This window comes from Strix uralensis, chromosome 2 (assembly GCF_047716275.1).
Source record: "Strix uralensis isolate ZFMK-TIS-50842 chromosome 2, bStrUra1, whole genome shotgun sequence".
Lineage (NCBI taxonomy): Eukaryota > Metazoa > Chordata > Aves > Strigiformes > Strigidae > Strix > Strix uralensis.
The window spans coordinates 78,205,570-78,233,116 of record NC_133973.1 but is presented as its reverse complement, the minus strand read 5'-3'; the positions used below and the strand labels follow the sequence as shown (position 1 = coordinate 78,233,116).

At 37.2% G+C, this 27,547-nt stretch overlaps 1 protein-coding gene across 1 annotated transcript; it reads left to right on the top strand.

Moving 5' to 3' along the window:
* Window positions 1-27,547, top strand: TM9SF2 (transmembrane 9 superfamily member 2). The gene is made up of 17 exons (XM_074859359.1): window positions 1-263; window positions 4,263-4,330; window positions 5,473-5,566; window positions 6,296-6,423; window positions 10,555-10,684; window positions 12,265-12,389; window positions 13,249-13,360; window positions 15,424-15,503; window positions 15,598-15,706; window positions 15,831-15,963; window positions 16,209-16,328; window positions 18,450-18,507; window positions 19,152-19,311; window positions 20,748-20,899; window positions 21,945-22,056; window positions 22,660-22,831; window positions 26,892-27,547. The coding sequence occupies exons 1-17, from the start codon at window positions 135-137 to the stop codon at window positions 26,957-26,959; spliced, it is 1,950 nt and encodes a 649-aa protein (XP_074715460.1). The 5' UTR covers window positions 1-134; the 3' UTR covers window positions 26,960-27,547.

Below are 27,547 nucleotides of genomic sequence, written 5' to 3'. Positions count from 1 at the left end.
GCCGCCGACTGTTGCCGCCGCCGCCGGCGTGCGCGAGAGGCGTCCAGGGACCCTCCCCCCCGCCCCGCCGCGGGCTGCCGCGTGCGCCCCCGCCCGCGCCGCCGCCGCCGCCCCCCTGCCGCCGCCCCCCCGCCATGGCTCTGCGGCAGCTCCTCATCGCCGCGGCGCTGGCGGCGGCCGCGCCCCCCGCCGCCGCCTTCTACCTGCCGGGCCTGGCGCCCGTCAACTTCTGCGAGGCCGGCAAGGAGAAGCCGGAGTGCAAGGTGAGCCCGGGGAAGGGGGGGCCCGGGGCCCGCAGCCCTCAGGGGAGGCCTCGGCGGCACCCGCGCCCCTGAGGCCCGGGCTGCTGCGCGGCCTGACTTGTACCCTTCCGCTGTGGGGTTTGCGTGGGGGTGTTGTGTTTGGGTTTTTTTCCCGGAGGGTTTGTAGCTGTCTCATTATAACGTACCAGACGCCCCCGTGGCCGTGGGGGGCTTTGAGGGAGTTTGAGTTCCCGCTGTAATCGCCAATGGTGAAGTGCCCGCGGTCCCTCGCAGGGAAGAGCTACCAGTTCATCTCGTTGAGTTATGGTCACGTTGCGGAAATAGGAAGCCCCGACCGCTTATCTCTTGGGCCATTTTAAATACTTGCTGGGAAAGCTGCAGAAAGTAAGAATCGCGGTGACAGGTCGTGCCGGCGGTGTGTGTTTCTTGGGAGGAGCAAGGAGCTGATGGCCGCAAGCAGATACAAAACCAAGGCAAGCGTGCAGCGACACTTTCCTTGCTGTGTCTTCCTGGCTGCAGGAATCTGAAGCATAGGGGCTTCTAGGTCCCAGAGTCTCAAGCCAAGCTTAAACTTATTTTCATGCCTACACAAGTGACAACCAAAGTTCGCATAACCAAATTAAGTATTTGTAAGGATGTTGGCTGGCAGGGGGTCTGTCTTTGCTCCTTTGGGTGAGCTTTAGAAGTTGTTTGCTGCTGCTGTCATGGAAATTAACGCCAGACTGTGTTTTAAGACTTGAATGAGAAAGTTCAAGACTAATTGCTTTTATGATCCATTGTCTTACTGCTGTTGAAAGTGGCTATCTCACGTTTTCTGATCTCCAGCTTCTGTATTACATGAAATACTGGTGCATGATTCTTCAGAATAAGAGTCTATTTAAACTGTATGCTTTTGGTAAATACCTTGCACTGACTTTATCCATTTGCTTTCATGAATTGGTAGAGCAAGTAATAAGCCAAACATGTGAAGAAGGCATAGTTGCTATAAATGTCTTTTCCCTTCTTTAAGTGTATCATTCCATTCAGACCAGCCAAATCTTGCACCTAACGCATAGCTGTGGATTTTTTCACTCTTGCTTCCATGCCACTTCTGTTGTAGTAGTAAAACATTCTGTGGACGTCCTTTTATAGGATGACAGAAATGGTGTTTGGAAGTGACCTCAGGAGGTCACATGGTTCAACCTCATGCTTGAAGCACAACTTGCCAGCACAAGATCAACTCAGCTCTACCTTTGTTTAAGGAAGCCTTGAAAACATCCAAGCATGGAGCATCCATCACACCCCTGGGTGACCTGTTACAGTGCTGCACTATCCTCTTAAGGAATTTTTTTTTTCTTCAAATACAGGCTAAGCTGCAGTTTGTAGTTTTTCACAACATCCCTAAAAAACATTGCTATGTTGGAATTGTTCCTGTTTTAAGTTAGGATTGTGGCAGAAACATTTTTATTTTTTAAGTCAAGTAAACCAGGTTGCCTTCTGTCTTTTGTAACCAAGCTTGAGACACTTATGGGGTGATCTTTCTCAGATGTCTATTCTTTTTTCCCCTCATATAATTTGTACAAAATGTTTGTCTCATTATCCTGAGAATCTATCGTTTTGTAAATGTGAAGTCAGGTGCTTAGGTAATGTAAATCTACCACCAGTGACTAGCTGAACATTTTAGGACAAACTCAACAGGTGTATTATTGCAAAAATCTCTTTCTGAAATTAACCACCTCTTGTATTTCTCTACCTCGTGCCAGCTAATTTACATACTAAGTGAGACATAGGCATATGGAGAAGTCTAAATCATTCTTCACATCTAATTCTCTCCATGTAGTCTGCAACTGAATGTAGTCTGGTCCCTGGTGAGGAGAAACAGTATGTGATCAGATAATTGCTATATCATAATATTGATGTAAGTGGGTAAAACTAAGCTTCCCTGGACAACCTTAATTTTTCGCATGTTCTCACAGAGTTCTTACAGTTGTCATTGTTGATTATGATATTGGTAATAATATTGAGTTTTCTCTGCCTTGAGGATTTAGATCCACAGACCAGGTCTCTAAATGGTGCCATCTCTGTGGATCTCTTGTCCTCTATTGGTGAGATGGGATGTTGTTGTGGGGCATGTAGCTAGCAGCCCAAGATGAGACTCATGACTTTCCCCCTTCCTCCGAACTGTCTACTAATCTGCTTGGAAAACTCAGTTTGGCTACTTTTCCTGTTTCTGGTTGGAGTATCATCAGAAATGGAATGTGATTTGTGCAGACTTAAACAGTAACTCTTGCCTGAACATTAAGAATCCTTATTGGGTTTAAAAAAATACTAATGGCTCCAAAGGGGACTTGCTGTTGTATGGGAAATTATCAAAGATGCCAATCTGCAGTAATGCATATACTTCTTATAGAAGATTGGAGTGTTCAAGTAAATCTCCTCCTCCAATGAAAAATAGCTAATCAAAGGCCATGGCTTTGTGACCAGCTAAGGCAGTCTAATTCCTTGCTGCTGGAATTAAGAGATTTTATTCCCGTCTTCCTCTGGCAATGTGTTCTTGTCCTCAGCATTGTCACAGCTGTGTTACCTGATAAATCCTTTTTTGAGCTTAATAACATGGCAGGAAGCTATCCAACTTCTTGCCAGACTAGTTTTTTGCTGTGTTAGTGAGTTAAAGTGGTTTACAGAATTATGACAAGTGTGCGCTAACTACCCAGAGGTAAGCAGCAGGTCTGCATGGCTTAGGGCACAGGAAAGAGGAGCAGTAAGGTGTGACATCACTTAGTGAGTCAACCTAACAGCTGCCTACCTCTCATGGAATTGCCTCCTGACTTGCACATGGATAACTACAGTGTGTCAGTAAAACACAGTACCTGACTGAAGTATCTGAGCTACAGATACATGTGAACAATTCCATCTTTCTTCTTTTTTTTTTCCCCTCCAGAATTTCTTGGTTTGGCTAAACTTGAGTGAATTTTCATAGGGAGGAAAAGCTCTCCTGTTGATTCATGGTGAGAAAATAGATGGCTTGCTGTTGAAAGGGGGAGGTCTTGTTCCTGAAAGCACTCACCTTCCTTTTGCTGTCTCCAGTTCTTCTTGTCTGATTGCACAGTAAGACGGTTCAACTTGCTGTGCTGCTAAAAACTGCTCTTTAAAAATTGTGGGGGGTAAGTCTTTTGCTGTTTTAGACAGTTGAATTGGTTTACTGTGCAAACAGGTAACTGCCAAAACCAGTGTAACGTAAACAGTTGGAATGTAGTGGGAGTGCGGGACTAGAATAAGGGAAGGGATTTTGAGACTAAGAGGGAAGAGTGAGAGGCCTCTCCCTTTCCATAGCAGCAGGCTACCCCATCTGTAATTAATGTGTATAGACCAAACTAGTCTGAAACCACAGCAGACTGAATTTCAGGCTCTTGCTCAAGAGTTGCAAGAATTATTGATAAACTTTTATAAGAAGGTAAACGTGGATACCCTTGCCTTCTCTTTGGAAAGGGCTTCTGTTCAAACTTACAATAGTGTATTAGACTGGAAACATTGTTTAAATCCTCACAGTTCAGTTTTCAGTTGCTACATAGATAAAATTGTGGAGCAGCTTAATTACAGGGAGAAGTACTGATCTCATCCATACTTTTAGTGATGTTCTTTTAAGACTTTTATTACACAAAAGTTGTGGTGATGACTAATACGGCTCTAACTTGATACGTTAAAGTAAAACACTGGCAACTGTGGTAATTGTATTATTCTTGTGCATGATTTCTTGCTATCTTTTAGTTTGAATGGTTATGTTAGCCTTAAAGTGGTTTTGTCATGTGGTCACTGTTTTTGTGATGGTTAGATAGTGTTTTACTTATGCTCTCAGCAGATACAGTTCATTACACAAGATTCTACGTTTCAAGATGTATAATTACACAAACCTTACATTTTCAGCTTTTCTTTACCTTATTCACACAAATCTATTTACATATATCCGTCAGAATTGAAGAAGTGCTTTAATATAACTGATGATTATCTCCACTCTTTCAGTCTGGAATCGAGCTGTTTGTGAACAGGCTTGACTCTGTAGAGTCTGTCCTTCCCTACGAATATACTGCGTAAGTATATTATACTGTTTGTCATTTTAGTTGTTAGTTCTTCGAAAAAGATGAGTTTAATTTATCTTCGGGTATTATCTTACATTTTGCTACAGCAGTTTGCCAGTGAGGAACGTCTAGTTACTTTGCTAACATAAGTTTACAAATACAGAATTTACAATGATCAGATGGATGCATACATTGTTTCCTCCTCAATTGTCTTTGCTGATACTTTAGAAGTAGTGCATGGATACATAGGCCCTCATGTAGGTCGAATCACTGCTTTAGAGTAGCTTAAGGTTAAAATATGTGTGTGTATATATATATATATATATAAAATATCTACTCTTCTGCCTTAGTTGTCATTTTATAGATCAAAGTATTACTGCTGTCTTTAGTAGCCTATAGCCAGATGAGTTAAAGTGGTAATGAGGTGTGAACCTCCTATCAATTATCTTAATGACGTGTTAAATGTTTTCTTGGTACACATTGTAGGAGTGCACAAAATGTATCAGTGCCTGGCACAACTATGTAAAGTTGTTGCTTCAAAGAATATTTTTGCTGTTAATGTTGAAGAGGTTAAGCACTAGTTATGTCTACACTTTAATGAACACAAATGTGATATACTTTAAATTAGGCTGGAAAAACTTAAAGGATGTGCTATCGAATGTGTTGGTGAATAAAACTGCAATAACCTGTTTATTTAATAGTGCTTGTTGTAAAGGAGCTATCTGTGTGTGTACATAGATTTAAATTTTTTTTGCTTTTATTATTCCCCTCCACGCAAGAATCTGACCTGCGTGCTTTTTTCTCAGAGCTGTCATGAAATTCTGCGTGGTTTAATTCTTGGCTAAAATTCCTGTTCAAATACGAAACTTTTAATTACTTAAGGAAACTTATGCTACCATGTTTAATATAAATCAACTTCTGAAATAGCTGATGAAGAGATTTGATTGTTGGTTTGGTTTTTGTTTTGTTTTCAAAATGGTACTGTGATTTTCACACTTTGCTTTGCGGGTTCAAGGAAGGAACTGTTGTCTAGAATGAAAGCTGTATAGTTCCTTTACTTACGATGAAGGTGTTGATTTGGGAGCACTGTTTGAGGTCTAATATTTGCAGCTGGGAATGTTTTATTAACTTTTGTATCTTTTCCTCTAATTCAGGTTTGATTTTTGTCAAGCGGAAGGAAAGAAGCGTCCCTCTGAAAACCTTGGCCAAGTATTGTTCGGAGAGAGGATAGAGCCGTCTCCTTACAGGGTTTGTTCTCTGACAAGGGGTATTCGGTAATATGTATGTTCAAATGTAACCAAAGGGGATCAGAATCTTGAAGATTCTCTTCATAAGGGCTTTATCTCAAAGAGCTTCAAAACCTGAAATTCCACATAATGGAAATCTGTCAATTTAACCTAATTGTAATTATGCACTTTGCATCATGAAGCCATAGCCTGAAATGCTGTGGAGGTTGTCCTCTCTCTTTGGAACCTGCCAAAACCTGATTCTTGCTCCTCAGCTGTCCCCTTGTTAGAGGAAATTAAGTACTCTTATTTCTGGGAACCAGATGTGAAAATGCCGCTGCTGTAAAATGGAAGAATTGGAAATGGTGTTAGCCAGCTTGTCTTTTCTGGTGACTGAAGCTCTCGCCTTCTCTCCTATATGTAGTAGGAGAGAAAGTTATCAATGGAATCTGCCTGGGACAGCATTGCTGCTGTGAGGTCAAATGACTCATCTGGTAAATCATTGCAGAAAATGGGTTTTAATCAGTAACAAGGAGCTCTTAGTGTAGGGTTCCTACAGTGAGCACAGGAGGACACGCCAATATAAAAACCTCCTCTGCAAGGTTAATATACATAGTCTTGGTAATTTGTTAGGTGTTTTTATTATAATTGTAAAGGCAATTATAAATGTGTACAGGAAACTTGTTAAGTACTGAAATGACACAAAGTTTGTTACAGCCTTTTTGCTCATATGTCTTTTCATTTTTCTTAGTTCACATTCAACAAGAAGGAGACATGTAAATCTGTTTGTACAAAAACATATGATACCACAAAGCCAGAAGATAAACAGAAATTAGACTTTTTGAAAAAAAGTATGCTGCTGAATTATCAACATCATTGGTAAGTTGATATCAAATTTCATAGATTGGTTAGTCTAGGTGTTGGTGATAATTTAGTTTATCATTTTGTATTTGCAAGTTAATGCAGCTTGAACACTAGGTATTTGCACTGAACCTATTCCCCTTCTATTCTTGCAAAAGATGTTATATTGTTTGTTGTCTTCATAAAAAATTTCCTTCACTTGAAGGATAAGCACCAGGTATAATGGAAACAATTCTGTTTCAAACACAAAGCTTTGTGTGGTTTTTGTGCTGCCTCTGTGCTTACTGTAAAATGCTGCTATTTCTGTGCACCCATAAATTGAGAAGTTAATCCTGCCATAGCCTAAGAAAAATCTTAAGGGACCTTCATTCTATTGCTGTGTCATCTTTGTTTTCCTCAAGAGCCTTTGCACTCCCCTTCAAATGTTGTGTCCAGGAGATAGGATCAACGGTTCTGAAAGTTTTATACAAAGTTTGTTTCTCTTATAGCATATGGAAGTGAAAGGTGGCCAGTGAAAATTAATTAATAAAATAATTTTGAGGAACACACAAACACTTGGTCCTCTCCCATTCTCTGAGTCCCTCTGTAACCATCTGAGTCATCTTGGAGCATGCTGGGGCTCTGTTTCTGCTTAGACACTGAGGTTTTCTTCTGATGGGCATTAAGGGTGGGGCAAAGCTGAATGTGTACGCTGAATCTCGTGCTGTTTTTTGGTTAGGATGTAGCTATGCTCTGCACCCCACATCCAAGAGCTGCAAAATGTTTATCAGCAGGCTCTGTCTTGACATTGGAAATACCCAGCCACGCTATCAGTGTTTGTGTAGTGCTTTGTATGTTGTTGTGCTGTGCCAACAGCAGCCTTTGGGTGCAAGGGTAGAAGGAACAACTTGGGCATGAAGTTGTCAGAGTTCCTGTGGCATGTCTTTGCAAGTAATAGATAAGCATAATTAATTGATCTTGCCCATATGATTCCAAATATGTGCTCCCTGCTTCACGGAAACAAACATTTCAATCTTCATCTAATTAGATTAAAACTTTCTGGATATATTAGTAAAAATGCAGGTGAAATGTTGAATGTTGCCACTGACATTAAATGTTTTTCTGTAATGTCACATTCCACTTTTTCAGTTTTGAAGCATCTGCCTGTGCTAGAAAGGCAATGAGTGCATTTGCTGCTGCCCTTGGGAACTGATACAGGGTATCCTTTTTTCAGGATAAACTATGGCTCACTGATGTAAATCTTTCTGAAAACCTCTTGAAAATTAGTGTAGTTGGAAGCTGATAGAGATTAGGTCAGAAGGGTTCACAGGCAATAGCCATATGTTCATGTAGGTGAACCAGGAAGTAATAAAGAAACCCTGAAAGGTACAGCTACTTCTGCAGGGATTCAAAGTGTATGTGCCTAATGCTGAAATAAGTAGAGCTTCAAACATGCTGGATTTGTTTATGTTCCTATTAAATGCTACATATATTTATAATATTTACACCACTTTGAATTTTACTGATACATGTTGGTCTGGCATAAAGCTTCAGCTTTAAAAGGTTGTGTATGTTTTGGCGTATAAATGAAAAATAACTTCCCAGTGCTATGATCCTGTCACTCTTTGAAAGAAATTAATTTTTTTTAGGAAAGCCCAAAACTTAAGCTAACAGAAACTGAAACAGAACTGTATAAAACTAATCACACAGAAAAGTACTTTAGACTGTTTTTTTCCCCTTAAATTGTTTATATACTTAGTGTATTTAGGTATATTTTTTAGCTTGTACAGCTAACTTGATAGGACTGTTCAGATTTTAGTAAGGTGTAGTTCTGTTTTTCAGAGTGAAAAACTTCCCTTTATACTTAGGGTATTTCTTGTGTTCTTGTTCTTTTAACAGCACTTCTACTATTTATTTTTTTGCTAGGCCTACTCCCCTAAAACTTTAGAACCAGTAGCACGAAGAATCCCTGTTTCTGTATGGTAATGATAGTCCTCCTCAGCCACAGCTTCATGACGTGGAAGTGGCTGGATTTTGTGAGGAATGATGCATGGTCCAGGGGTATGTTGTACAGGGATCAACAAGGTAGCATCAGTGAGGATTTAATAGAGGTTTATTATCCAGCTTCAATGTATCATAAAATTCCTGAGGAACACAGATGGTGCAAAGTACTTTTAAGGTTTTAAAAGCCCCTTAATAAGATTAGGAATTGACATACTGAATTAGACTCAACAGCTATACTGATATCTTGGCTGACAATGTTCATCACCAGATGTTCTTGAGAGACATATAAGAACACTGTTGTATAGCATATTTGCCCCACATGTATAATCCCTTCAAGTAATTTTAAATTTGAAGATCAACTGTGAAAAATGATTTGCTGCTTAAACTATCAATTTGTTCCAACATTGCTGCTTGAAGGCAGCTCAGTATGTCTTGGCTGCAGAAGATGCAAGGGAAAGCCTTTACCCCAACCACACTCATTTGCAATAGGCTAATGCTTTACCTGGTTTTGATTATGAAATTAAAACACTAGCAAAAGGAAGAGGTGTCTCTAGCATATATTATGGACGTAAAATTCCAAATACAGTCCAAGTATAATGAATCTGCATCTGAAATAGCTCCTAATTAGTAACTTAATTGTACCCTGTAGTAGCGTGGTGAAGTGAGTAGGATTTGGTTGGTGCTGCTGCTGTTGTGACTGTGATAGTCTTTGGAATCTGAGAGCCTGGAAACTGTTTTTGGAGGGCCTGTGTTCACCTCTTCCACTGTGTCACTATGAACCAAGAACATTTGCTACATATTTCTGCCTGGTAGCTAACGGTAGGGATGATGCAGATCTCTTTATGTTGTGTGAACAAAGGCAGCACATCCTGCTCTTTTGTTGATGTGCTTTAAAAAACAGTGCTACTTTAGAGACTGTTACAATACGAAACAGACTAAATAATGCTTTGGGTTTGTTGTCTGAAGTCATAATTCCTGTGTTTAATTAGGAATTTAAAAGTAACTAATGAGGTGTTATCAGGTATCTGTTAACATTAATAGCCTAGTGGTTATAATGATGCGACATTTAATTGTAAAGGCTATTCAGTAGTTTAATAAGTTCTACAAAAAATGTGTGTTGTTAACTTTCAGTGGGATGTCCCTTTTTTGGTCTAGTGATGCACAAAAAGTGAAAGTTGTCTCATGTCTTCGTGTGTGAAGTTTATTAATAGACCTTTAAAAACATACCTTGGAGCAATCAATGTTGCCCTAAGGGCAGCTACTGAATTTTAAGTCTTCTTTGACTTTCTTTTGGGATTTATCTTTCAGCTAGTTAAAACAGTTCATAACATAAAGCAACAGGTTTGGGGTTTTTTAGTAGTTCCTTTTACAAAGGACAGCTCACCATGTTGAGTATCTTTCTCTATGTTTAAAAGTATGTTTTTGGTTTTGACATTTGTACTGTTTGTAGCATGTTTGACACCGTTTCTATCCTACTGTCTTATAATTTTCTGCAACTCCTCATGGTGGTGTGGGGTTCCTCCACAAATGTTTTGTTGAAATTGAACTATAAATCTGCTGGTCTCAGGACTTTTAGGTAATAGGAATATAAATCTTGAGGCAATAATATAAAAACAGCAAGTAGATAATGGAGGGAGGTTTGAAAGTGATTACTTTCCCAAATGGCTTACAATTTTTTTTTTTCTCATGTAAACCATCTAGTTAAAATATTCCATACTCTTAGGGAACTACAACTGAAGTCAATGGTCAAGAATTCACTTAAATAGCAAAAAAGAATTTAAACTTGCACTTCAGCTTTCACACAAAGTAAACTTTTAAATGCAATGGAAGAGCAATGAGGAACCTGGAGAATTAATAATATGTGTGTGTAGGCAAAATCTTTTTTTAATATTTCTAAGCCACCTTCTGAGGAAATAGATTGATTTTTTTTTTTTTAATTTCTAAAGAAGATAAAGTTTCAGTTGAAGAGCTATGTGCTTATATCTCATTTGGAAATTGGATTGGCAATCGGTGAAATTCCATGGGTTAAGATCTGAAAGAAGTATTATTCTTGTAGTTAATCTTCCAATAATGAATGTAGCAAAGTTAGATTAATATTAATCTGGTTTTGTTTCCATCACGCTGTGTATTTTGAAAGATTGTGAAATGTCACTGTGCCTCTTACAGGATTGTGGACAACATGCCTGTGACCTGGTGTTATGATGTTGAAGATGGCCAGAGGTTCTGCAATCCTGGTTTTCCTATTGGCTGTTATATTACAGAAGATGGCCGTCCCAAAGATGCCTGTGTCATTAATGTATGTTTATGCAATTATTTTTTTTTTATTATCCCCTTTTTGCTAATTTAAAGACTTGTATTTCTCTGTCATGTTTCTATGGTGAGTCCTCACTATCTTAAGAACTTTTGTTGCCTAAAACTAGGTAAGTGTTTTGATATTTGCAAGTACCACAATTTGTAAGCCTCATCTAAGCCTAAGAACTTTGTCTCTTCTGTTGCATAATACAGAAGGGCTCTAAAAGGTGGAAGAGGTGAATGTGAATAGCTTTTAGTATATGTAAAGGGTGAAGGAGAATAAAAGCATGTCATTCTTCATTGCCTAAGATGTCTAAACATTTGAAGGCTTGGACTTTACATTTTTGTGGGATAGAAGTGTTTTCATGGGAGCAGGTTTGCATAGACATGTTTGTACCCCTGCATGGAAATTAATACTTCTTGAAGGATTGCTTTCCCTAAAACTGTGTAGGCTAATGGGAGAAGGCAGAATGTAAGAATTCTGAGTGAGCAAAGCTTCTCCTGTGAGGGATTAACTGGGGGAGGTTCAGATAAGTGCACTGTAAGCATTACGGAGATAAGAGTGCAAGTCCAGGATGTCTTTAGATTACCACAGACCTCTTCCATGGAGAGGTCACTGAGAACCTGGAGTAGGTTTTTGGTTTTGTCAAAATGGTTGGTTTTACTTAATGGATCTTCCCAAAGATGACAGTTTCTGCAGTTTCTAATTTTGTTTCCTTGCCTCCATAATGAATTGGTTTCAGAGGCTCCATATGAATGAATGCATTTATGATGAAATATGTAATCTGGCAATATTCTTTTAATCTTGTTTAAATACTTGTTTCTAATAAAAGGAAAATAAGCTTTGAAGGAGTAACTGAAGGACTGTGGAAGAATACTTCATTTATATAACTGTTCTTATAATTAGGATGCTTTGTAGAAAGGGATGGGGATAGAACCCTAAAGAAGTACTAATTGAACTTCAGTAGACATAATGCTTGTGATTTAGCAACCTGTTTAACTGACTAAATGCTAAGGTGATATTTCCCTTCACCTGAGACTTTTATTTAGCATTCTTGGCTGCTGCTTGCAGTTCATCCCTATGCATCTTTAGTTTCAAATGTCAAGGTGGTTCTGTCAGAGAGCAGTGTTTGTCTTGGAACGTTCTGTTTAATCTATGAAAAATACACACGTTGTTTTAAAATAGCTGATGTTTATGAAATGCTTCTGATATGAAAATTGTCACATAGTTATCTATTCAGTTTTCTACTTCGGTGAAATAAAATGGGACATCTTCAGTTACTGAAATATTTGAATAAATATATTTATATTCATAAATACACTTTATATTTAAATACATGTTTCTGCTTTTCAACTGTAGAAAGACAGTTCTTGGCATTACCTTTTCTAGTTTGTCTTTTTAATGCAAGGTTTTAATGCAAAGACTTTATTATCTTTGTATTCCTAGAACCCTGCATTAATCTTGTAGAACTTCTTGACAGGAAAGCTGTACGGAGTCTGAAATTCTGTTATGTAAACTTCTCCCTAAGGCTTTTGGATGTTTTTATCTTTTTGATCGTTTAACGTCATCTTTTATCATTGCAGTCAGAATTTCATGAAAAAGATACTTTCTATATCTTCAACCATGTTGACATAAAAATATATTACCATGTTGTGGAAAATGAAGCTCTGGGAGCAAGACTAGTTGCTGCTAAACTTGAACCAAAAAGGTTAGTACTCAGAAGTAACTTGTCATCAAACAGTGGTGCTTTGATTTGGGACCTGTTGCTAGTCAGAAATGTTTTCAGGTATGTGACCTGTAGATTAGCTTTCTTGTTGATTGATATAGTGTAATGTAGGACAGTCTAACATAGTTTTGTTCTGAATTCAATGGATCTTTGTGCACTATTTCCTATTTGGGCCAAAAAAAGATAAAATAAAACCTGGAAGTAGTGTATGTTCAGTGAAGCAACTCTCGTTTCCCTACTGGGGAACATTTTGTCTTGTGATGGAATAGGCCACCAGTGCCTGATGCAGGAGTAATCGAAATGCAACATTTGATGTCTTCAGGGATTTGAATGGAATCATTTCAGAAATACACTTGTCCGTTGTTCTGGTGTCTGTGTGGCTTTTGCACAACTGATGTCTGTTTTATTATTTCTTAGCATCTTGTCTTTCCTTTCTTTTCTGTTCTTGGTATAACTGAGCTTGTTGCATAGTTGGTCCAGCATCATGATGAAAGTATTTTTTTCTGGAAGAAGTTAGTAATTCTGTTCTATCTTTTTGAGTGTTTTGGAAGTCCTTAGGAGTACTCATTCTCCTTTAATTTTTGTTCTCTGGTTTAGGGACTGTGCTTTCTATAGTTTTCTTTTTAGAAGAGACAACTTTTGTTTAAAAAGATCAAGTATCAAAAAGTCCTGTGCTTATGATACATTCCTTATGAGCTCTGAAATTTACAAGGCATTAAGAATAATTTTTGTATTTCAAGGGAAGAATGGTCGATGAAACAGATGCTTTTGTAAGATGAATGAATTCCTTAAGAGTATTGTTAGTGAAGCAGCTTTCGTTCCGTGTTTTTCTTTCTCACAGTTACAAGCATACCCATCCAGACAACCCTGATTGCTCAGGAGTACCTATGGATATAAGTAATAAGGCTAACGGAGAAGTCAAAATTGCTTACACATACTCGGTTTCTTTTCAAGTGAGTACTCAAGTGAGATTTCTGTGGTAGTAGCCTCTTAAAATCATGCATTACTACTCTGAATTATAAACATGGACAGCTAAAATTATCTCAGAATAGTAAATTTGTGGCTTTAAAACTTTATTTGAACTGGAATGTCAGAGATGGTGTGGGATTTAACCACACGCTTTACAATTGTACATACCGCCCCCCACACACTGAATGTGAAATGCATATGTGTTTTTTAAAAGAATCACGCTTTCCATGTTTACCTAGGTGTCTGACAGATTATTTTTCAATCCAGGCTCTTCAGTCTGAGAAATTGTGTGTTTCAGCAAATTACTGTTGTAGGTAGGTTGAAGCTGATCGTTTTCCGCTCTCCTGCTGCAAAAGCTTTCTTCTCTCCAAGGTCTTCCTCCTATGAAAATCTGCAAAAGGGGAGGAAGCTGGTATTCTTTGTTCCTCTGTTCTCTATTTAAAAGCAGAAGAGCAGTATATTGGGCAGCTGCAGGGAGCCGTGATACTCAAATATGTCTCATTCCGGTGACAAGCAAGAGAGGTGCTTGTTTTTTTTTTTTAAATGGAGTTTGCTGGACAAACTGTTTCCCAAAGTTTCCCACTCTTTCACAGACTGTTTCCCTATTAGTCTGAGACCTCAAAATGCAAGTGACTGGCTAAAAGGAGTGCAGATTATAACTAACTGGATTTCTTGGCTCCTTGTGTATGTATTGAGGGAATAGCTCACACACAGCAGTTCATATTTTCAACCTCAATAATTCTGTGATTCTTCTGGATGTGAAGGAGTCTGCTTTTTTTTTTGTCTTGTTATGGCCTTTGATCAAAAGCTTGGCAATTAATAGATTAAAAAATAGCAATCAGGCAGTTTTTATTTTTGATTAACCTTTTTTTTTGTTCTGACTGCGAGGTCAGTGGTGTCTTTCAAAATGATAAGCCATTGTTATATCAAGGCTGTTTATATATATTTCTTAATTTTAGACTTATAGCCTGCTGCAGGATTCAGTTCAACTGTGATGAAATAGAGACTAAATGGTTGATCTTTAAAGTTAGTTGGAGGGTAGTGTTGAGTTAGGGTTTGGGATCCCCTGCCACTGTCATAAGTAATATGCTGTAAAGCACCGGTCTTACAATATCTTTACATTGCCACAGTTTCTCAGGCATATGAACCCCTTTTACCTCTTGTAAGCTGTTATAGCAGTGTTTGTAGAATTGCCATGCTTGTTCTTTACTCTAGTAATGTACTGGATTACATGGTAAAGTTCAAAATACAGTAAATAGTATAAGGAAAATATTCAGAAGGGGTTATGTTATATATGACTTGATTATGTTTTGAGAAATTATATCGGTTATGATGCTGAAATTAATTTGTACACTGAAAAGCAAGTACTTCTGGAAATCTGTGAGAAGTTAGTAATTAAGAAGACCTAAGCTTCATGCTATTACATTGTTTCTCTTTAAAAAATGACATGCCCAGCTGTGTGTGTGTTACTGTCCTGTGCACAATGCCACATCACTTGGCGGTCATCTTCTGAAATTCCATCAGGTTGGCAGATCAGGTCATCTTAGGAAGACAGAAAAAAGGCAGTGTAGGTATGGGGAAAAATGTGATTCTATCCTAGAATTGTTGATGCTGTTTTAGAATCTTGTTGCTTGCTTTAAGTCCTGGTTTATTACCACAACTAGATACTTGATCTTGGCTAAATATGTGGTGTTGACTTACGCACATTTAAAAAATGCATGTTCTTTTATTATTATGCAAGTCATTTGAATTCCAGATGAATTAATGTAATCCTTGAAGGGAGGAAGCACAGTTAAATTAAATTGATAGGCCATTATGTCTTAAGAAGACATGGGTGCTCAATACTATTCAGAAAATATTTTGGTTTAGATTCTGTGGTCAAATCTTAGATTTGGTTTAGGTAGGTATTCAACTATTCCCTTTAAGGCATGCAACATGAAATTTCCAATTTGTCATCAGATTTAAGGTTCCTTTGCACAAACATCAGCCTCTAAATTTACAAGTTGGATACTGACTGTATCTGAAACTGATGTGTTCACTCTTTCAGGAAGAAAAAAGTATAAGGTGGGCATCAAGATGGGATTATATTTTGGAATCCATGCCTCACACTCATATTCAATGGTTTAGGTGAGAAGAAAGTTTGTCTTCAAGTGTACTGTACTGAAGTGTTTACATTGCCATTTGAATGATGATTTTTTTTATTTTTTATTTTTAAATTCAGTATTATGAATTCCTTGGTGATTGTCCTCTTTCTGTCTGGAATGGTAGCTATGATTATGTTGAGGACACTGCATAAAGACATTGCAAGATACAATCAGATGGATTCCACTGTAAGTCTAAAATGTACCTCCTAAAATTTATTTGGAGTGTCATTTTTTTCAGCTAAATGTCTTTCTGTAACAGGCTGTTTAAATGGCAATCTAATGTATTAAAATAGATGTATTTCCTTTACAGGAAGATGCTCAAGAAGAATTTGGCTGGAAATTGGTTCATGGTGATATTTTCAGGCCTCCAAGAAAAGGAATGCTGTTGTCTGTTTTTCTAGGCTCTGGCACACAGATCTTAATAATGACTTTTGTTACCCTGTGTAAGTAATAAAGTGGGGAAAAGGTAGTTGAGTACAGATGATTTTTCACTGCTAATTGCAGGGTACTAATAAAAATAGCAGTATGGTTTTTGTCTACTAATTTCTTAAAAGTATTAAGGTTGGAAGTGGCTGAGCTGATACAGTAGACATGCAATGTAGTATACACAGATTTTAAGATAACTGATGTACTGGCTTTAAGTCAAATGTATAGTTACTTTCTAAAATTGTGCATCTCTGCTTCACAGTTTTTGCTTGCCTGGGATTTTTGTCACCTGCTAACCGGGGAGCTCTAATGACCTGTGCTGTAGTTTTGTGGGTATTGCTTGGAACCCCAGCCGGTTATGTTGCTGCCAGATTCTACAAATGTGAGTAAAAGTTATTTAAAATGACAAGGCTTAAGTTCATTGAAGTAAATTATCATCACAGAAGTGATTTTTATTTTGCAGCACTGTTTGTAGTTTCCCTTTGTACTTACCTTTACAACAGAACACATGTGTAGAACACTGACATCCTTATGTGATCATGCCTAAAGACCCTGAATTGCTCTTGCTACTACCTATTTATGGAATTGGGAAGCAAATTCCATTTTACTAGCACTAAGCTCTTTACATCAGACTGTTTTGTACTTTTGTTTCCTACAGCGTAGGAGGCTAACAAGGTGTTAACTTGCGTTTAGTTTTAGCCATCCATGTTGCTTGGTATCATTGCCCCACCCCCAATCATGAAACTCTGTTCTTGCATGCCTGAGCGTTGTCACCTCTTTTTAGCTAGTTCCTAGGTCTTTGGGAAAATGGTGCTTATCAGACTGTGGCAGGGGCACAGGGGGAAGGATTATTAGGTGTTCTGTAGTTGTAGAAATCCTGACAGTAGTTAGTTGATACTGTTTTCCTTCACTGATCGAAGATAGCTATTGCTTCAGGGCCTGCCTACCAACCTCAAATGGTTTGCCCCTGTACCCTCTGGTTTAAGGTGAAGCGTGCCATTCCGCATACAGCTTGTTTTACTTACCTTACTCAAGGTAAAAAAACTCCTTAGGACTGAGCTGGATCTTTTGGACTATTTTAGTTCTGAACATACAGGGCTAGAGAAGGAGTTTATTTCTGAACTTCAGCCTGGCAGTAGGCATTGGAGTTTGTTCTTCTAACCATTTTGCAATTTTCATGTGGGGAGAACCACTGGGGAAGGAGGATTTGTATTTTGTAAAGAGTTTTTTCACAATGGTAGTAATGTGATAGTGAGCTGTTCCTTTTCCTAATCTTCAAGCCAATTAGACTTAAATGGAAGGAGACTTTAGGACTAAGAGCATAACTGAGGACAGAATTATTCTTTATATCAAGCTGCATATTATGTGTTTTGAAGGATATTTTGAAGCGCATTGATGGTAAATTGAATCCTGTATCTTTGGTGGAGATGTAGCTAATAATAATAACATTTCATATTATACTTACTGGGAATCATTTAGTTGATATTTGAATATTGTGTTTAACTACTAAGACAGTGAGTGACTGAATCAGAGATATTCTCGTTATAACATGAGGTGGTACATACCCTGTATAGAGCATGTAAACATGAGTGTTTCTTCTTATAGTATACAAATAAAGCAATGCGAGACATAAACCAAAATGCAACTGAAACGGATATACAGTTTTAAAAGCTTTTTTTTTTCAACATTGCATCTAAAAAGTAAACCTGAGTTGAAATTAAATGGTTAATCTTAATAACCAGTGCCGTGTTCTACCAAGACTTTATGAAGAAATGGAAACTTAATTAAAATCACTCTAACCATAACCACTTCTGACTCTTGAAGTAAAGAAGCATGTCATTATGGCAGTGCTCAGATGAAATTGTCAGCTTCACTGAATTCCAGCAGGATATTTTCACTTGAAAGTATGCTGACTAGAATTTTTATCAGCGTAGTGCAAATTCATAAAGATTTTCTTAATAAAGCTATATTTGGTCTTTTGGTATCATCACTACTTAATGCTGTTAAGACTCAAGAGACCATCACTACTTCCTGTAAACATGTTAGTCCTGACTTTCTTGTAAGATTCATAGACAAGAATTATTTAAAGAAAACTGTTAAGCTTGATTTCCACATATTTATGTATTTTTTCCTACTGAAACCTGCAGTCAAATGCTAGATAGCTTAAGCTTCTCAATCACTCCAGGTTTAAACTGTTTTTTAAAGACTTAACAGTACTGCAAATCTACTTCCTCCTTTTAGCATATAAAGTGGTCGGAGACCCAGTTTATTTAGTTGGACTTTTCCTGACCTTGGCTTTTCTTTGTTTTGAATCTCTGTGATTAAGCAATATGATGAGGGAATTCAGTTTTATTACTGAAGATTTAGTTTATGGTTTTAAACTTGGGCATGATAGCACATTATTTGAGCAGTTGCAAGCTAAGTATAACAGGTAAATGGACTGGAAAATTAATAGTTGTGAGCTTAATGCATGTTTTGATGACTGTCAAATGTTTTAATACAGCATTTGGAGGTGAGAAATGGAAAACAAATGTCCTGCTGACATCATTCCTTTGTCCCGGGTAAGTTGAGAATATCACCATGATTAAAAGAATTAAATTGCTTCTCTGACATGCATAGCTAATTTTTAAATTTCAGCGATACAAGTAAATCTTATTACATCATCCCTTTATTCCAGAAGCTTCAAGAATATGTTTTGACAAAGATGAATGTTAATGGCATCTCATCCTTGGATTTTTTTTTTTAGTAAGCATTTGTTTACTCTCACCACATGAAAAGGTTGATTAAGAAAGAGCATTATGATAGTAGTAAGTTTTAGACAGGTATGCTTTTTCATTGCTTTCTTTTACTCTCTAGGCTGTTTCTCTGACCACACTTGTAGTTGGTCTTTATATAGTGTCATATACTGTATGACCACTGTGATAAATGTTTCTGCTTCATCACAGCAAGCAGTCTTACCCTAGGGTGTAGTTAAGACAAGCATATATTTGAAATTGCTTAGTTGGAACACCAGCTCCTGCTGGAGTTCAGTCCCACGAGATTAACAAAGAATTGCTCATTTGACCTCTTCATCTTGATATTTTGTGTGTGTCATTTGGTTTTAACAGAGATTCACACTAAAATCTTAATACAGTGCTATTGTTTTGTTAACATTATTAAATAGTAAGAGTATTTCTGTGCTTTAAATGTGTTATGTATTTTTCAGAATTGTATTTGCCGATTTTTTTATCATGAACCTCATTCTCTGGGGAGAAGGCTCTTCAGCAGCTATTCCGTTTGGTACTTTGGTTGCTATTTTGGCACTCTGGTTTTGCATATCTGTACCGCTGACGTTTATTGGTGCCTATTTTGGTTTTAAGAAAAACGTAAGTGTGTTTGAGAAATTGTTTTATAAGTGTGTGTATGCATATATATACACACATACGTATTTTTCACTGTATAGACTATGACAGAGGTAGCACCTAAGCTAATTGCATTGTCAGCTCCAGTTCTGTTCAGTTACTTTAGAGCTACATTAGATATCCGATCTTGGGATTTCAAGACTTTGATATTCAGTTGGAGGGTGGTGGTGATATTTCTCTGCAACGATTAGGGTTATCATTGTATTTAATTGAGTGACTGCTCCAGGTAAAGCAGTGATTTGGGCATTTTTAATTAACATCTCTTTCATTACTAAAAAAATTAGTTGAGTCAGCCAAGCATAAGGGAAAGCAACTTATGCGTTTCTGGTTTTCCCCCCATGTTTTTTTGTTCCTGTCCACCCTCTACAATGAGGATATTTTCTGACCAAATTGCTGGAGTTCTTGTGAAATTTCTTTGCATAAGTATTCTGTAAACAGTTATTGCTGCTTGGAAGACATTAATTGGGATTTACTTCTAGACTGAACAATTTTACTTATTTATATGAGGGTTATTCATGACACTGGTGACCAAGCCCTCTTAAATAATGAAATCTGTTCTTCTCTTTTTGCTTAAAAAGTGGTTTACTATGCCCCACAAACATAAACATCTGTAAATTCAGATATTTTTGTGGGTTTTCTCCTGTATAGGAAACCAGAGTTCCAGCTGTCTGTAGCTCTCATGGAATATCTTCAGAGAATATTTGTTTTTTTCTGATAACCATGCTGAAATACCAGCAACACCCCCTGCATTGTACAGAGGCAGTTCCTTTAAAAAAAGAGGATTTGATAAACTATAAGGCAACGTGACAGGTGTCACAAATACGTTAAAATCAAATCAGAAAGCAAGTACCTAGCAAGTATCTATCGATGCTCATGATGTAATCTTTACTAAAGAGGAAAGATGGCAAAGTAGGCATTTATCTGCATTAAATTTTTTCTCCCACCATGCTGATCTGTGCATGCATCTTAAATTAGGATTTAATTGCCAGATTGAATCCTCTCAGTTTGTAAGTTTACCCTAATGTGATTCTTGGAGTAAATCCTGAAAACAACATACAGGGGTTTTTAGAAGGGGAAAGCAAGAGTCTGGACCACCACTAATTCCCAGATGGAAAGTGAGAAATCAACTCAGGCTCTGTAACTGATCATAGATAGGTAATCATAAAAAGGGAAGTCCAAAATGTCTGTTGCTATGTTTTCAATAAGAGCTGTCTTTTAGCTTGTTTGCTTAGCAAATGTTGGTAGGTAGGCTGGTAGCAAAAGCGGATCTAGTGGTAGCTGGGTATGCACATGCTCAAAACAAATAGTAGACTTTTGCCACGACTCATTTCAAAAAGAAAGCAAAAAGGTAGTGCGGTAGTCTGACATCTCATTTAGCGATTTCTTATTTTCGTTTAAAGGCTATTGAACACCCGGTTCGCACAAATCAAATTCCTCGTCAGATTCCTGAGCAATCATTCTATACAAAGCCCTTACCTGGCATCATCATGGGAGGGATTCTACCTTTTGGATGTATCTTTATACAGTTGTTCTTTATTCTTAATAGTATTTGGTAAGTTAACCACAATCTATTTAAATTTTCTCTGTCATAAAAGGTGCTAATTTCTTTGTGAAAGTGTTTTCTTCAAGATGCTTTGACTGATCTTTGGTGATGCAGAGTTACCAGAATACTGGGTCAATAAAAATTTAAATGTTAACATATTTTTAATGTTTTGTGGTTTAGAAGATACTCAGTGCCTGTTTTGCTTGTTGGCGGTGTGTAGAGAAGTGGCTGTGATATGCTTAGCAATTTACAGCTGACCTACAATGTTCAAATAGCTCGTTTTCTCATGCTACTCCTCTGACTTCATGTGGAAGTGGCTCTGAAGCTGACATATGGCATATAACTTGAAAGTAGTAAGTATATGAAAATCGACTTGTAGGTTTTTTGTAGTTGTTATTGGTGGGCTAGAAAAGTATTACTACTCTTGGGAGAGAGAAGAATTAAGAACAAATTTTGTGAAATCTTTATAGAGGCACCAGAGTAATTTTTTTCAAAAATAAAGCACCAAAGACTAGTCCAGTGTAAGTGAATTCTGATGTGAGCTCATAGCACACTGACAAACTAATCTACTGTGAGGTATTTGTCTTCCTTCTGGCACAATTTAGTTACTCGATCTTGTTAAACTGTTTCTGAACCTTGAATAGGTGCTTCTACCCAACATAGACAGCTACAGCATTTGACATTTCTTGTTATTTTGCAGCTCTGCCCTTTTGATTGAAATGCGAGGTGAAATCCAAGTTCTGCTGAAGTCAGTGGAAGAGGTCACACTGACTTCACTGGAACTGTAATTTCACTCATAATGTCTAGTCAGTTCTCTCCCTAAAATCCCAACCCAGATCATGCTTTGGGCTTGCTTTCTCACCGTTTTCAGACTGAGCTGCCGAGGCTCCTGTTCTTCAGTTAGAAAATAAATCAGTCAATTGTATGGCTGCACAACTGACAATACTTCAATAAGAAGGGGAATACTTAATGTGAAGGTGATATTATTGCATATGAAGAAATAATATTAGCACAGTGTCCATTTTAATTTTTTATTTTAAACTCCCTTTTATAGGTCTCACCAGATGTATTACATGTTTGGCTTCCTGTTTCTGGTATTCATTATTTTGGTTATTACATGTTCTGAGGCTACAATATTGCTCTGCTACTTCCATCTATGTGCAGAGGTAAAAAATACTCTTCAGTATTCATACTTGATGTTGTTTTAAGCATGCTTCCAAAAAATTCTGAGGCTTTTGTAATTGAAAATAAGTATTCCAGAACTCAACATAAACACCGTTAATAGATGAGATGTACTTAAGTCATGTCTTTAAGAAGTGAAGCAGGCTACTTTTGGCAAAACTTCTAACAAATACTGAAACACTGCACTGAGTACTGCTAAGTCAAATATCTTTGGATTCTAACTCCCTGTTTTCTGGAGACACTGAACTAATCCATTAACTTTGTTCAATGAAAGTGCATTTTGGACATGCCCAACCTTGGGGAAAAAAATCTCTGTGACTGGCAATAGTAGGTCTGGCTTATTTAGGTTTTTAGATTTTTGCTTATTTGATATTGATCTTTAGGTTTCTTATCTCTAATTGTGATTGGTGTAGTTAAAGCGGTATTGATTATATATAGTTCTTTTTCCTGTAGATAAAAAAATATAAAAGCTCACTTTTGGATAAAGTGGTAGTAGAAAAAGTAGCTCTGCATTCAGTAATAGGTCAGTGCATTAGAGGTGTATGGAATATTACTAATATATGGATTTTTTTCCCCACCCCTTCTAGGACTATCACTGGCAGTGGCGTTCATTTCTCACTAGTGGTTTCACTGCAGTTTATTTTCTAATATATGCAATACATTATTTTTTTTCTAAACTGCAAATCACAGGAACAGCTAGCACCATTTTATATTTCGGTTATACCATGATTATGGTTTTGATCTTCTTCCTTTTCACAGGTAAGTATATTGAACCTTAATTTTAAATTTTGAGTCTACCTTTAGCTTTTCACAGTAGAATCCTTGGCAAAACTTATCTTGATACAGGATTATAAATGTATATATGTCTCCAATTTTTTTTCCAGGTAGTTGTATAGCATTTTGCAACTCTGATCACAAATTTTAGTAAAAGAGATTAAGTGAGGATGAGGCAAAACTACTGCTAATTTGAGGTGTAGCCTATAATTAGGTCTTCATGATGCCTTTAAATGTGATAAATACTTCTCCAGATTTCATTCCTATGTTAGTCATGTGACAAACTCAATTTTTAAATTTGTTATCTTTGGAGAAACACACTTCAAATCACACACAATCAAGTATGAAGTTACAGTGTCAGTTAAGGAAAAAATTGCTGCTTTTGTGGAATAGAAGGAAGAGGGAGGAGTAAAGCTGACAGAATACTTTTCTTTCATTTGCTCTCTTCCGGAATTTCTTTACCTTCTTTCCCAGTTGCATGGAAGTGGCACAGGAAGTAGACAGAATTTCTTAACCACTTCTTGATGCACTCTTGTCAGAAAATTGTCATCTTTATTGTGAGATTTTGGAAAAGGGTCTGTCTTAGGTGCTGCATTTTAATTTCCTCTTCAATAAGTCAGATGAGGTCACAGAATCTTCCTTTGTCATCTTCAGTACTAAGAAGGAATCTTCAGTCATACAAACATATCCCTTGTTTAGGGTGGAAGAATGGCAGTGAAAACGCAAAAGTCTCCTTTCAGACTCTCATGCAAGAAGGCAGCCACTGCCAGCTCCTCAAAAATGTTAAAAATAATAAATTCTGCTCCAGCAGAATGTAATCTGTCTTTATGGACTTCACCCTACAGAGCAATATTTTTGAAACTATTTTGAACTGATTGATGCTTTCAGTAATTTCAGGTTCCACGTTTATGATGACATTTAATGATTCCTAGGGCTTTGATACGTATTTATATATACAGCTGTACAGGCTAATATTTTGAGGCCTCCTAGAACACAAATGGCTTGTCATCAGAGCTTTTAATACAGATCTCACTATAAGTAGAATTTTCATTTCCACTTAATGTAGGAGGACAAAAAAAAATCTAGTGGGAGAAGAATTGACGTTTGAGAGTGGTGTTCATTTTAATTGTAACCAAATATTATTTTCAAAGACATTGCCACTTCAGCTTAGGTAATATTAAAGCTGTTTGTGCACCATGACTGAATGCAGATGATGATGAACAGGAGCGAGAGCCTGCAAGGAGTTTCTTGGGTCATTGCCTGTTAAAAGGAGGGAATGGGACTTACGTACGTTATATAATGTCTTTGAAAAGTGATCAAGCTGTGTTCCAAAAGTGGTTAGTTTTATCTTCCATCCTTCTTTTTAAGTCAGTCTAATGTGTTTTGGCATCACTTGCAGATATTTTGTCATTTACACATCATCTCTACTCTTACTTATATTTTGTGTACTTGTTAGCAAGTCATTCTGAATGTGTAGATCAGAGAGTCTGCCTCCCTTTCTCACTGCCTCTTATTTCTTACCCTGTCCTTCTCTGAATCTTTATTTCTGATCTGGGTTTACTAATAGTCTAGTTGAACTAAAGAATTTAAGAATGCATGGTGGTTCAACTAGAAATTAATGTGTACTGCTGTATGTAGATCAATTTTAAATGCAGTGCAAGCTTACAAAGTAGCATGAAAAAGTAATTAGGCCTTACATAAGTGTAAGGTCAATTAATTTAGTTTCATTAGCTTTCCCAGCAGATATTCAGCATGTCTGCCTTTAATAGTAAACAGTTGTGGCCAAAACCAGAGTTGTTTACCCTGTCTCCTTTGTTCAGTCTGTTTACTTTGGATGCACGCAGTAATTCTGGAGTGCACACATTCAAGATTAGAGGATTTACAGTAAATTTTCTATGCTGAGACTTGGCTTAACTGCCTTTCTGCTCCTAAGGTACCCATCTAATTTCCATCTTTTGCCCTTATTCTTTCAAGTCAGTCACGTCACATGACATTGTCTAGAGGCATTAAGATGTGTCCAGTGCATCCCCCTTTTTCTTTGCTCACACGTTCACTTTCAGTTGACCAATCGGCTATGCAGTGCCTGCAAGCAAATTTGGGGAGTCCTTTTCGGGGTAGGTTCACAAACATGTGAAGAAGAGGTGGTTTACTTTCAGACCCCTTTAGGTGCTTTCTGTTGTAGTCATTTATATATAATTGGGACAGTGAAGATGAGAGTTATGCTGTGCATCGTGGACTAAGCTTTTGGAGTTTGTATGCTCTTGGGTTTTGGAATTTTCAGTTTCTATATTGAAATTAGGGGAGAATACATGTGAAGTTAACCAAACCATTAGAACTTGGAGACATCATATGCTTAACGATTTTTTTATCTACTTCCCACAAGATTAAGTGCAAATTGTCCTTTAATTTGAAGGAATAGTCCTATTTCTTAAGATTTAAGAATAGTTTTGTCCACTTAGGTTGATAGGCGTTCAAAGGTGGATGTGTTCAGTTCGTTGAGATTTACTGAAGTGCCTTGAGATAAGGTTTTAACAGAAAAAGTTGGAGGCAGGGTAAAGGGACTGGCAGTTCTCTAGTTTCTTAAACAAAAAAAGCATATTAACAATTTAGCAAAAGCTGCTCCTAAAGGCATCTGGCTGCCCATGTCAGGATGATAAAGAAGCTAAAAAGAAAAAATTGTAATTGTTGTATCAAAACTATTCTGCTGCTGCTTACTCATCTGTTAAAAATCGTCAGTATCAGGAAGGGTTTTGACGGTGCCCTGCTGCTATGTCAGTGTAACACATGCTTCAGGCACTTGCATCCATACTGCATTCCAGGTCATTGATCAGACTCAGCAGGCAAAATACTGGGAGCTACATGACAAATCTTTGATTCACAGCTGGGACCGCAACTACGTATCATAGTAAATGAGTCAGTTAAACATCAGTAGTTTAGCAAGCGTAAAGGGGGAAAAAAAAAATTACTGTGATGTCATTCATGGTTCCTTCCAAGCTTGTATAGTGAACGAGTTAGCACACAGCTTTTGTTGTGCCTCTTATCAGATCTAAAATAAAGGCTATTTTTTTTTCTTTAAAGAACTTAGTTGAGTCTTGGGTAAGTTAAGGCTATGATTTTAGAAGGGGTACTCAGGCAAAAAGCAGATAATCTTCAGGGCTTTTTTCCTGTCCTAGTTTTTGTGGGAAATGAAGGTTCCTGTAACAGGTGTTCTGAGCTGCTGTTGCATCCATTATCGTTCTGATAGAGGCTGCATTTTGAAGTAATACAATTAGATTAGCAAAGCCAAACTGTAGTAATTACTTTGCATTCAAAAGAATATTTTTGTTAAAAACTTGTGTTGGAGTTTCAGAAAGAGCTATTTTTCTTCAGCTAAAAGCCTTCTAAGTTATGAGGGAAACAGTCTTTGTCCTTAAATTTCAGTTCGAGTTTGCTTATACCTTTTGGCTGCCTTAAGTATTTCAGAAGTGTTTATTTTTAAGGTATGTAACACATGTTTTCAATAGGAAGTATAAGTTGCGTAGTAGCAACAATATGGTTTGACATTTATATTGATTTATGCAGAAATAAAAGTAGTGCTCTAATTTTCCAACGCCTTAAAGTATAACTAAGATATGGGAACTCCTTTTGATGCTGTCAATCTAATTGGTTTATTAAATATAATAATATTCTGGCCAGCTGAGCAGACAAAGTGTGTGTGACTAGTCACTGAAGAAGGGTGAAATGGAGCAATGTGAAGGAGTTGGACCCGGGGAATAATGAAATAACAAAGAACAAATATGTGGGAAGAGAAGTAACAGAAACATCTTAAAATGACAGTCTTTCATGTGATCAGCTCTGTGATTTTGAAAATAATGACATACCTTATATAGTAGTTGATGCCTATAAAGACCAGGTAGTGTCTGTAGCTTTCCGTTACCTGTTCTGATGGATGTACTGAAGACTAAAGATAGCAGATTGCATATACATATGTCCTAATTTATGAACTACAGATAGAAATTGATGTCTCCTGTATCAGTTTTCCTAACTTGTAACTTTTTTTTTTTAGGGACAATTGGATTCTTTGCATGCTTTTGGTTTGTAACCAAAATATACAGCGTGGTGAAAGTTGACTGAAGAAACCAATGTAAAGAATTAACACGGAAGAGGTTTAATCTTCATTAATGTAACTTAAAGACCTGGTCTAGTTGATGAACTTGAGCTTTATCAGAAGTATTGGCTTCCTATTCTTTGAGAATTATACTGAATATGCAGCTACTTTTTCCACTAACACGTTTGTATTGTGACTTAACAACCTGTTTTCATTCAGATCTTAATGAAGATCAGAGTTACGATATTTATGCATTTGTAAATACAACTATAAAAGAAGTGTTAAATTCTAATGGCAGAGTAGAAGTGGCTGTATTACACAAATTAATGATACTTCTGATCAAAGTACAGCTGTAAATAGGTTTTTCTAGCTTGGTAGGTGGGATGAATTATTTTTCTTTGAGGGAAATGAGAACTTTTTATTATGCTAACTTTGAAGGATGACTCTAAAAAGTGTTGCTTTTAGTTTGGATGTGATTTTTATTTTTTACTGGTGTTACGTCCATAAATATTCTGATTTCTGTGACTTCATTAGTGTTCTTGGCCTTTTAAACTATGTGCCTCTGAGTCCCTGAATTTATAAATTCATAATCTAATAAATATTGTAAAAATGTC

Coding starts and splice junctions, on each gene's coding strand:
- TM9SF2 (XM_074859359.1), top strand. CDS start 135: ATGGCTCTGCGGCAGCTCCTCATCGCCGCGGCGCTGGCGGCGGCCGCG. Junction 13,361..15,423: donor CATACTCGGTTTCTTTTCAA/GTGAGTACTCAA, acceptor TCACTCTTTCAG/GAAGAAAAAAGTATAAGGTG. Junction 22,057..22,659: donor ACTTCCATCTATGTGCAGAG/GTAAAAAATACT, acceptor CACCCCTTCTAG/GACTATCACTGGCAGTGGCG.